General features: G+C 39.7%; 1 protein-coding gene across 1 annotated transcript; it reads right to left on the bottom strand.

Moving 5' to 3' along the window:
• Window positions 1-3,512: 3,512 nt before the first annotated feature.
• On the bottom strand, window positions 3,513-7,764 carry BRS3 (bombesin receptor subtype 3). Its single transcript, XM_061179083.1, has 3 exons — window positions 7,331-7,764; window positions 5,402-5,753; window positions 3,513-3,926 (listed from the first exon to the last, which is right to left on the bottom strand). Exons 1-3 carry the CDS (start codon window positions 7,762-7,764, stop codon window positions 3,513-3,515), a joined length of 1,200 nt encoding a protein of 399 aa, XP_061035066.1.
• Window positions 7,765-12,297: the final 4,533 nt, after the last annotated feature.

Raw genomic sequence — 12,297 nt, 5'->3', positions numbered from 1 at the left:
GGGAGGCCCACACAGGGAAGGTAGTAAGCAGAACAGAGGCCTTCTGTGGAGAAGTTCTCCAGGGGTGAGAGGAGAAGCTGAGGCAGTGACAGAGGGTCATTGAGTCACCGTAATAGTGGAGTAGTGAGTTGGGACCTAAGCATGCTTGTACCTACAATGGCATTCTACTTGGCCACTGGCCCTGACAGTTTTGTTTTTTTAATTTTTAATTTATTTTTTATTTTAATTTAATTTTTTTGGCCGTGCCCCACGGCATGCAGGCTCTTACTTCCCCAACCAGGAATCGAACCCGTGCCCCCTGCAGTGGAAGTGTGGAGTCCTTAACTACTGGACCGCCAGGGAATTCCCGGTTTTTTTCTTTTTTTTTTAAGCAACACTTTTGTCTCTATGAGGCCTGGTTCCTGTTCTTATTTCCTTGTGGATTCCTAGAATTAAATCCCCAGTAACTGAGGTAATCTGGAAGTATCTCTTTATAACCTGTTCTTTTTTTTTTTATAAATTTATTTTATTTATTTATCTTTGGCTGCGTTGGGTCTTCGTTGCTGTGAGCGGGCTTTCTCTAGTTGCGTCAAGCGGGGGCTACTCTTCATTGCGGTGCGTGGGCTTCTCATTGTGGTGGCTTCTCTTGTTGCAGAGCACGGGCTCTAGGGGCACCAGCTTCAGTAGTTGTGGCGCACAGGCTTAGTTGCTCCGCGGCATGTGGGATCTTCTGGGATCAGGGCTCGAACCCGTGTCCCCTGCATTGCCAGGTGGATTCTTAACCACTGCGCCACCAGGGAAGTCCCTATAACCTGTTTTTATTTCCAAGATTTTTTGCAAGAAACACTCAAGTTAACAAGCAAAAAGGGGGGTCCTTTGTTATTATAAGGATGGGGGTAGCTCCTGAAACTCCAGGAATGGAATATAGATGGGCTGCACAAGGGGCTGCTGGACCCAGGAAGACAAAACCCAGACAGCCGGCTTCTCCCTGAACATCACGTTCGTTCTTCTCTGTGAGGGGTGATCTGTGCTGTACTCCTGGCCTAATAGGCCACCGACTTCTTGGTGGATAAAAATTCATTAACCTACAAAAGCAGAGACTGCCTGGACAGAGAAGTCATCTACCTGGCCTAGGAAGTCGTTCTGGAAAATTACTGAACTATACCAAAGTAGATTTTTTTTAATGGCCCATTCAGGCTCACTCTGTTCGGGAATTTTCCTGTCCCCACTTCCTGTAATCTCAAGACTTAGTGGAAATAAAAATAACTCCTTTTGACAAAAAAAAATTGATGGATCCCTGACTTAAGATGGTAATAACTGCAGAAATTCTTTAAACCCAAATTTGCTATTGTCAGTAGGTATACCAGTATTAAATGTTTTGTAGTACTATCAACTTCAATGACAAAGACTTACCTAAGTTTGTGACTTTGTTTTCCTGCTTTGTAGCATATTATATTATTATGGTCCATTATTCTAAGTCTTGGGTCAGGGCAGGCCCTGAGCAAAATTGAGAAGTATACAAAATTTGTTTTTCATGTGTTCCCCCATGCCCCCATTTAGGACCCTCTCCAAAGAAGTGAAATGTAGTAACATTGCTGCACACAATAGTCAGTGTGAAAAAAATTGTGGATATTGGGGCCTACTTGTAAGTTTAGCTCTGACAAGGATAATCTGTTAAAAAAAAGACCACCCTCTCCAAAAAAAATCAAATCAAAGGAAAGCCATGAATTTTAATCCCAATTCCCCAATTCTGGATGGGAGGCTGATGCCCTATAAAGCCATTCAGGGATTTATTTTATATCAGATCCCTAAGTCACCTAGGGATTACTGAGAATGAAGAAAATCAAAGTTCTTGGAGCTCTAGTTTTATCAACTGCTAAAAAGCTCGCTTAGCTTTTGTAATCTGGTACTTTTATCAAGTTATTTCTAAAATGTTATGCTTAGGAGAATAAAGATGTAATTTTTACCCAGAGTAAGGAAAATAGTAAAATATTTTGGAGTTTGGCACTTGAAAATACATTTTGGAGTTAAAATGCGTTCTCAGTGATATTCTGTCAGAAGTATTGTTTTTAGAATATAAAGTTACACAGTCATTTAAAACTTTATTTCATATTTATTTTTCTCCCCTTGTTACAACATCCAACCCAAAGCAATACTAATACAATTCTAACACCCCCCCCCACTTTAAGTAAACCAATTTTACTTAAATGTAAAGTCTAATGTTAATATATATCCCCTTTTCAAGCCACATCTTTAAGCAAAAGTTCACAATTACACAAGCCATTTAAAGAAAGCTCAAAGCTACCAAAAGCACACCCCAAAATCAAGTTTTTGAAAATTCAAATTTAACTATCGATTGTGCCAAACATATGCTTTAATTTGCCCCCAAGAAAACATTTTCTGAAACCACAAATCTAAATCTGACACGTCTATTGACAACAGTTGTTTGAAGTAATATTTATTAACAAGCTTATAGTGTTAGCAAGTAGGAGCAGAGGATAGAAAATCCTCTGATTTCCAAGGGCAGAGATTAATTAGGTCATATTCTTACAGGATTTAGGCACACATCAGGTTTAAGGTAGTCAAGCAGGAAGATGATCTGATAATAACTGCACACCCAGGTGTTAGGGATCTCACGTGGTACTTCTGCATTTTTTAGAAAGAGGGCACTGCTTACCAGAAGGAAATGAATTTCCTTCAAGGAAGAATTTCAGACACTGGCAGGCTCACAGGTTTTTTGACAGGGGTCCTTCTTTGGAGCCCTCAAATGACACCACAAACATGGCCACTTATTCTGCCTATGAAGAAGGCAAGTTCTTCACAATATTTGTGAAAGATAACTTTGCCCAATTATCAATCAATGGGAGTTGTAACTCCAGAACTACCTTAAGTCAGTAAGTGCTGACCTAGTAAGGCAAACACCCTGCCCCAGATCCTTACTCGCTACTTTATACTCACTGAGCCCAAAACGTTGTCATTGCCATTGCACAGCTTTAGTTCTAATGGAATAGAGATTAATGGAAAAGGGTAGTCAAAAACAAACCCTGTGAAGGTTTATTTTTTAGGACTTTGTTTTTTAAGAAAACAGCAGAAGAGATGTTTTACCTCTCTTTGAGCCCCTTTTCATATACAAAGTATAATCTGTAGATTTACACCACATAATAAACACAGTTTTATGCAAATTACAGGAGTATATGCGAAATTATAAGCATCAGAGATGTGATGGAAACATATTAGATTTTTAAGAGTGTCATCTTGTTTATTTCACTTCACCTCCTATTCAACCTCTTATAGGACCCACTGACATACGCAGATATGTCTTTCTACGCCTAGTGGGGCTCTGTTTTATTTAGAAAGCCCAATAATGTTCGTTAATGCTTGTAGATTGAAGAAAATCATGGTTTGTCTGATCCTTCCCTCCTAAGATTTCAGCACAATTCTCAAGCAACAAAAATCCTGACACCATGCACCTACACACAGCTCAGAGTCGAATACACACGCTGGGAGGAAAAATACTATTTTTAATTGAAAAGCTAGACTCTGTCATCTTCCTTCTTCACACTACAGCCAGCGAACACGGACACACTAATTCCAGACACCTGAGTGCTTGCAGCACCCGGGACCCTTCCCATCACGGTCAGGTTGTCAAGAGGGGTATCGGCAGCAGGAGGGTCAGGCAGCTCTGCCTTGCAACAGAATAACTGAGCTTTAAAATGCTGCTGGAAGGTTTTGCTCAGCCAGTAAAGAGCAAAGGGGTTTACACAAGAATTGCTGAAAGCCAGAACCCGAGAGAAAATGGTGACAATGAAGTGAATGGCAGAGGGGTCCACGTAGGTTTGAGAAGTGAATGAGCGGTAGAGGTACAGGAGGTGATTCGGCAACCAGCAGAGAGCAAACAGAGCCACCAGCACCAACACCGTTTTGGCAATTCGCTTTCGGGATTCAATCTATAGGGGGAAGAAAAATGGCAAAAACAACAACCAAGAAAACAAAACAAAACAAAAACCCAAACAAAACAAACAAAACAAAACAACAACAAAAAACAAAAACAAAAAACAACCGAAAACCCAAACAAAAACATTTAGCTGGCAGAGATTTTAAAAAGCCATTCTCTAGATTTACATAGAAATTTACAGTTAACAGGCTGGTGTCCCTTTGAACGTGCAGGTGAAGGAAGTCAGCCCGTGGCTAGAGAATACAGCAAGTTAATTGACATGGTAACCTGTGATCTTGGTCTCTGATTAGCTCTAATTCAGAGACTCCCATCCCTGGTTTTGAGATACTCTAGGGTGTCTCTAATTATCTCAAGCATTGTTGTGGAATTATCGAAAATTTAATTTAATTAAGAAATAGATGCTATACAAACCTGCTTTCACTGCATCAGCAGAGGCTGACTAGGTTAGAATAGTCTTCTGGGGTTTATGAAAGTTGCTAAATTGGTACCAAAAATTGTTGTTAACGTATAGGAATTCTAACTATATAGTCAAAGGAATAAAAATCAATGTGCCACCCTTCATGTATGAAAATAATCCTACCTGCACCTCTTAATAAGAGAAATGAACCACATTAAGTGAAGACATTGCGTGTAGTCACAGATAGAGCAAAGATAACTGTTCACATGGGCATTAAAATGCAACTTTAGCCTCCTGACCACCACTGTTGAAGCAACTGAATGTACTAGCTCAAAAAAACAAAAAAAAGCGCTGAGCTCTGCACATACTCGTTAAGAGGTAAATGGAATCATCTCCTCCCACCCAAGAAAGATAGAAATCCTGTTGGGTTTTTTTTAAATCAAATGGAACGATGTTTTGCCAATATTCTTTTTATTCTGTTCATATTTATGAGAGGAGAGCACACCTGGGTCTTGCAATGGTCTTAATCAAGCTTCTGTGAATCACTGTGTTCTCTTGCCATTGGCACTGCATCCCTCGAGACAACCCCTCTGCCCAGTCTGCTCATCTGTGTGTAAGTGGTTTGCATCGAATAATGTTATGGCTTCTTGCCAGTTCTACCATCCTGTGTTCTTCTAAACAAAAGATGCTTCACTTTATAGTCTCACCTTGTGTGATGTTTCTCACTATTCTGTGGGGTGATTTTTGACTGATCCCAAACTTCACCTTTCTAATAATAGTAGTCCTACCACTTATTGAATGTTTACTATGCAGCAGGAACTATGCTAAGCATTTCATATATATCATCCAGACCTCATTTTCATTTTATGCATGAGGAAAGTGAGGCTCAGAGATGTTAAGTAACTTGCTCAAGATTGCTCAGCTGGTATGGAATTAAATCGTGGGTCTGACAGACTCCACAGCCCATGACCATAACAAAAATACGATACTGCTAAAGTATTTATTGCTCAGGGGTGCAAAAGGAGGCATTTCCCTTCTAAATTCATGCGTGAGTCCTGATTAATACATACCTGCTTGCGGGCATGGCTTTGTTCCTCAGTAGGTATGTTCAAGGTGCTTTTGTAAAGAGTCCTAGCAATCAAAGAGTAATAGACAGAGATAATCGAAAGTGGAATAATGTAGAACACTAAGAAGCACAGCAGAGAATGTATCTCTTGCAGGAGCCTCTCAGAAACAGGATAAGAGGCACACGATTCAAAGGTCATATTTTTGTCGGGATCTCGAAGAGTATATACATTTGAAAATATAGCCTCTGGTAGAGCAATGATCATAGACACGATCCAGATGCAGCCAGCTTTGGCACAGGTCTTCAGGATGGCATTGGGGGGCTGACGCTCCAAGGGCTTCACAACTGCCTTGTATCTAGGAACACATAATCATAGCAAAGGGCAAAATCAATATCAAAATTACAGAATCTTAAAGTTAGAAGTGATCTCCGTGGTTATCCAATTCTACCTTCTTATCCCATATGTATATAACCAAGTCAACATTAACCAACTGGAATTGGTTACGATTTCAAATACGCATAATACATCCCAGTATTTTATATTGATGCTAATCACTTTTTCCTTTATTCACTGTTATGAGATATTCCAGATTTGCAATTTTTATAATTTTCTTGTAGACCCTCTATTTAGGGCAAATAAATATTTTTCGGCATGATTTTGTGTGTGATGGAGAGTAATTCATTACCTGTGCATTACCTTGTGTTCTAAAAGACTTCCTTTTTATGTAAGTGACTGATGTTAAACCTAATTCTCCTTTCCTTGTGAGAGAGCAGTCATCAACCTTCCTAGAAAAGAATTCCATGAGTTTATGCAGGAAAGAGGAGAGGGTTAATTTCTTCCCTGTTCATAAGTGCTAATTTCTTGCCCAAGCCAATCCAATCTGTAGGTAGATTTAGGGCAAGGCAAGGGTGAAATCGGAAACCCTGTACCCATGAAAAGATGCCTCCTTATTCTGACAAATCCACCTTAAAATCTACAGCCTTTAAGTAAATCTGCCCTCAAACAGAATATAAAACCAGTCAAAGCAAAATTCCATAAAAGACACAGGGAAAGCTTTTCCTCCTCTCAGATTCCAGAATCTGAAGAAGATTTTCCTTCTGGTACTGCCAGGCATTGATTACTTACAGGCTTCTTGCAGGCTTGTTAAAGCATCACTTTTAACATTTGGAGCCTCAATTTTTCTTCATGCTTTCACAGTTATCATTCTACAATAGGCACAGAAAGACCCAGTACGTAGACTGAAAATATCCTAACAGAGCCCAAACACCCTGGCTGCCAGAGGTTCTCACACGCTCCATCCATAGAGCTCTAAAAGTCAGCCGGGATTAATTTATGTCTGGAAATGAGAATATCATTGAACGCCTATAGAAAAAACAAATACAATTAAGTGATGACATTACACTGAGTTACCAGGAAGCTGAAAGCCTCACCGTTTTTCTGCCATTAATTAATTTGATGCATTTCAAATAAATTAGATGCATGTATCTTTTTACCATTCTTCCAGTAGACAGTAATGTGTATGTGGTCAATTTCACACCTATGTTGATGTTTTAATGTTGACAATATTGCACCACTAGGCTGCACTAATGTATAAAGAAAGAATTGTTTTTCTTTTACACCTGGAATAATTTGCCTTAATAAACCGGGGGGAAAAACACCGTTCAGTATTCTTTCAAACAAACAATTACACTTCAAAGAAAATAAATGATCCCTGAAGCACACAATTTCAATCTCTCGTCCGATGCTAACACAGGAATTTTAATATTCTTACACCAACTTTTATTTAAAATGCCCCCCGATTTTTCAATCTTACATCCAGGTTACAGAGTGTGAGAAAAGCAGAATAGTAGCCAGTGAACGCTCCGTACAAGCTTTCCTTTCTTTTCGCCTAATTTCACATCCTGGCAAATATAACTGAGAAAAGAAACCCACCTGTCAGCACTGAGAATTGTTAACGTGAACACTGATACACCAACAGAAGTGAGCCGGATGAAAGAGAGCACCTTACATCCAATTCTTCCGAACAGCCATCCTTCTGCAAGGTAGTGGGTTGCATCGACTGGCACACAAGTTAGCAGAAGTAAAAGATCTCCAAAAGCCAGGCTGGTGATGAAAATATTGGGAACTGTTTGCATGGATTTGGTCTTGAAAAAGACTTTGATGAGAATAGCATTTCCAAGTATGCCCACTGAAATGATCACAGCATAAGTGATATAGATGGCACACAATGCTTCTATTCCTGGAGAGTTGTCTCCGGTCCTTCCTTTATTTGTGGTATCATTAGGAACGACAGGGCTTGATGATTCTGTGTCATTTGTGGTTGAAATTAAGGTCTGATTAGGTGACTGAGGCTGCCTTTGAGACATTTCTTCTGAAGCCTATGCCTTTAATATTTCTTCTGCTCAGTTCAAATGTAGTTGATTGTCACGTCTAATGCCTACGTCTAGTAACGAGATGGTAGAGCAACAGAGCAGAATGGCAAGCAAATCCAGGACACCCGGATACTCCTTTCCTTCAGTTGTTCTTTGTCTCCCAGCATGCTTGGCTAAATGCTTACCGATCTGGCACTGGAGTGTGGGAGGTGGAGGAGTTTTATCGGCGTTTCCATGACAGAAGGAGGGGGGTTTGGGAAATGCTCTGCAGTTGCTTGTTCTTCCCTGTTGGGGAATCTTATGGACTACCTAGATGTTATTAAACAATACTTATTGTTTATTAGAATCACTCCGTTTCCATATCTAACCACGAAGATCTGTATAGGTTTTGTCAATTTTCATCCATTTCTCTGCAATCAGAAGGTGGTCTAGTGCACTCTCTTTTACAGGGTAAATAAGTATGTGTGTCCCCTGAAGCACAAACTTGAATCCACTCCTCTAGATTTAATATCAGAGAGGTGCTGAAGCAACAAATTATTCACATTTTGATAGGGCTGATGTCACTTTCAAGGAGGAATAATTCAGGTGACCTGGGCTTATCACCCGGCTCTGACACATGGTAATTCCCAACCCTGCGTATTACCAGGGCTCTGCTGCACAGTATCAAAGCAACCTTTAAGAGATGCAAAATCCAGGCAAACCACCAGTTGCTTTGTCTCTAAATGTCCTACTAAAACACCCTTTTACTGTTTGACTGTCAGTTTTAATGCCATATATTTTTGTAAATGCCATTTAGGGTTTCTCCCTTTAGAAATGGTTAAAAGGAACCTGCCTTGTTCCAAAACAAAATAATGCAGAACCCAGCTCGAGGTCCTGACGCAAAAGGACTTGTAAGAATGAAAATCATTCTTTTCAAGTGAGGGAATGCCACAGGCTACTCCAGAGGTGATGGGCATGGAGATAATGTTTACATCAACCGAAGGAAGCAGAAAATTAAGGCAATTCCCTTAGTACCAGCAATAGTACCAGCAAGAAATGCCCCTTGATACAGAAAATGTAAGTATGTGATTTCCGTGTGTATATGCAGGGTGGGAGGCCAGCAGTCTAAAGGCATTGGATAATACTATCTGCTAAGGAATATTCTCTGAAATGATCAAATTCAAAGGATAATCTCTCAGCTAGGAGAAACTTTTTGTAGTAAGGTGCTTATAAATATATCCAGATCAGAATTAGTCTGGGAAGTGGCATGAAAGACAGCAAAGTATTTGGCTGCCCAAAGAACGGAAGGAGCAAAGATAGCTTTTTTATACTGACAATAATAGGTGCAATAAATTCTACAGGGAGAGTGAATTGGATGAATTGAATCAATCATCTGGTTAATTTGAACAACCTAAACCACACCTATCCTCCACTCCTTATGAAATTATCTCCAGGTCTTGAATTACCCAGTGAAATAACTGCTTTTCATGGGAAAGAGGAAGGGGAATGCTTGGATAAACCCAAACCCCTTCGCTTTGAACTATATACCCTTATGTTAATTTCACGCACTGGGCTGCCTCTTTAAGATCGGCTCTACAGAAAACGGCTCTCTATACCGTTCACATCTTGTTCTCACAAAGCTAATGATCAAATCTCTTTGGGATTCCTGTGTAGCATTTAGCAAAGAGCAAGCCGTATCCCCCAATTCACACCTCAGCTGATGGCCACACAGCACTGTTTAGTAAGAAATAAACCCTGGCGCGTGATTTTTAAAATTATCTGAACTCAGAAGATCTCAGGCACGCTTGCCTCAGGCTGCAGCCACATGCGTGCCTTCCCTCCTTCCTCTGCCCTCTGGTCAGGAGAGGTCAGGAGAGAGCAGTGATGTCCCGGGTGCTGCTGGTGTTTGGGGATCTCTAGAATTCCAGACTCCCAGCAGATCAAAGATGGAAGTGAACTTAAAGATGATGAAATCAAATCCTCAATTTTTTCAGAGGCAAAAATGAGGTTCAGAGGGGGACAGTTATCTCATATGAGGTCACACAAAGCATTCCGTAGCAGAGCTGAGATGGAAACAGGTTCCCTCTGGATTCTGAAAGCGGCAAGAGCTAAAAAACACTCAGTTCCTGACAATGAGCCATATTTGCTCATTTGGCATCGTGGACTTAGGTTTTCTGTGTGTTTTATTAACTAAAGAACAAGGGATTTCCAGGCTAACAAGTAAATCATGATAGATAATTTAAATTCATCTGCTTTAATATCTACTTCGTTTACCCTATAATTCACGCACAAAGCATAACCGTGTCTAGTTAATCGTTTGTAGTTCAAGTTGCAGGGCACTTAGCCTATACAAGATGATGAAATCCCTTTTTGTTTGTTTTTAGTAGTACATAATTGGTCAATATTATCATCCAAGATTTTCAAAACCAACTACTTGGTTGTAGATTAAGCAATTGTAATACAACCTTAATGTAACCTTTTAACTCAAAAGGAAGTATTAGACATTGAACAAATAAATTACCAATTTTCTAAAGTTGGTTTTCCTGGTTTCAGTCCAATTCAGTTAATGTTCTCAAATTTTGGCTTGCATCAGAATCACCAGGAAGGCTTAACAAAACACAGATTGTTGGGTCTCACGTCCAGAGTTTCTAACTTGATAGATCTGGGGTGGAACCTGAGCATTTGCATTTCTAACAGGTTCCCAGGTGATTCTGATGCTCTGCTCAGGGACCACACTCTGAGAACCACTTACATAGGATAAAAATGAAAACAATCCAGTTGTTCAGGAGAAGCATGGTTTTTCCTGATATTGAGGTCAAAGAGAGATTTCTGTGGGTCTTCATTAAAGAAAAAGGAATTCTGTGATGTGATGGATACTTCAAAAATCCTCCCTATGAATCTCAGTCCCGGGTAAGCCACATCTACTGAACCATCGGGTACCTGCGCTCAAATGACTCAGGGTGCTTGAGGTGATCTTTCCAATGGGAGAAAAACGAAGTGGTTAAGCTTTTGGCCTATGACTCAAGGTCAAATTCTGTCTGCATATTTGAGAGCTGAAAAATGAATAACCAGAATTCTCAATCTATAAGTCTCCAACAATAGAGGTTCCTTTTTTTTTTTCTCTTAATGCTCTTGTGCTGGGAAACAGGATGGATTTCTTTGTTATTAATTAACTGGGTTAGATCAATTTTAAGAGGACAAGTTTGACTTGTGGGTGTATTTAGATCTATGTAATAGTGATTCCTGTCATTACAGAGTTCTCTGTTCTCCCTCATAATTTCTTGCTCCAAAACTTTATTGGTATAGTTCCATATTTCAAGAGGAGACTACTATTCAGAATGGCCTCTGCAGAGACCAGGTTAAAAAAAAATACAAATTATGTAATGGTAGGCTCTACAAGGAGTAGAAATTCCACTCGAATCTTTAAGTGGAATTTTTTGTTAAAGCAAATTCTTGTCATAATTACTGATGGCTCCGAAAAAGTGAACAACCATGTAGGCTGTTCAGATTTCGGTGCCTTTCTATGCCCTGATCACTGTATTGGCCACCCACACATGCCTAATATTGTATGCTGTGGTCAATGAGTCTCCAATTATAATAGATGGAGGCAGTTTTGCGTCAGATAAAATGTTTAGGCTTCCTAAATATTGAGGTACAAATTATGAAGTAGATAAATTTATCTCTTAGTGCGTTTCTACCTCTCAGTAACCTCCCTTTTCCTAAAATTCTCTCACATACCCTTAATCACGTGTTCCGTTTCCACGGGGCTTACTTTCAGCTTCCTGCAGCGTAATCCCTATTAAGGGACTCTAAGTCAATAAAGGCCACACAATTCCCCTCTTACGTATCTACCCAAGTAAATGAAAACATATGTCCACACAAAGACTTGAATGCAAATGTGCATGGAAGCATCATTCATAAAAACAAACTGGAAACATCCTAAATGTCCCTCAGTTAGCAATTGGGTAAACATAATGTGACTTATCCATACCGTGGACTACTAGTCAGCAATTAAAAAAAGAACAACATTATTTTTAAAATCCAGTTTATTGGTTATCAATTTTACTTTTTTATAAGACATAAGTATTACCATTCTGTGGCTATTTAGTTAGCAACATGAAACCCTTTCATGATCTATTATCTGTAGTGGGAATCGTCCCAGATAAAAATGGTGACTCTTGCAAATTGGAAGTTGCATATTAAATGCATTTTGATCATTCCACTCTCACCTTGACTGTAGGATTGGAATAACTTGGGAGAGTTGGTTTTCCTACATAATTAGCACTAAACTGTCATGAGTTCAGACTGGCCACTGATCCCAAATAAGAACAAACTATTGACACGTGTTACAACAGGGATGAATCTCAAACATATGCAATGAAAGACACCGGCTACTCTGTATAATTCCTTAATATGAAATTTCTAGAAAATGCGAAACTATGGTGATGGAAGGCACATCAATGGTTGCCTAGGTCTGGAGGTTGGAGCACGGATGACTGCTAAGGAGCCCAAGGAAAAATTTGGGGATAATGGAAGTGTTCTGTAATG

Source organism: Eubalaena glacialis, chromosome X (assembly GCF_028564815.1).
Source record: "Eubalaena glacialis isolate mEubGla1 chromosome X, mEubGla1.1.hap2.+ XY, whole genome shotgun sequence".
Classification (NCBI taxonomy): Eukaryota; Metazoa; Chordata; class Mammalia; order Artiodactyla; family Balaenidae; genus Eubalaena; species Eubalaena glacialis.
The sequence above is the reverse complement of the archived record's forward strand: the minus strand, read 5'-3'. Positions and strand labels throughout refer to the sequence as shown.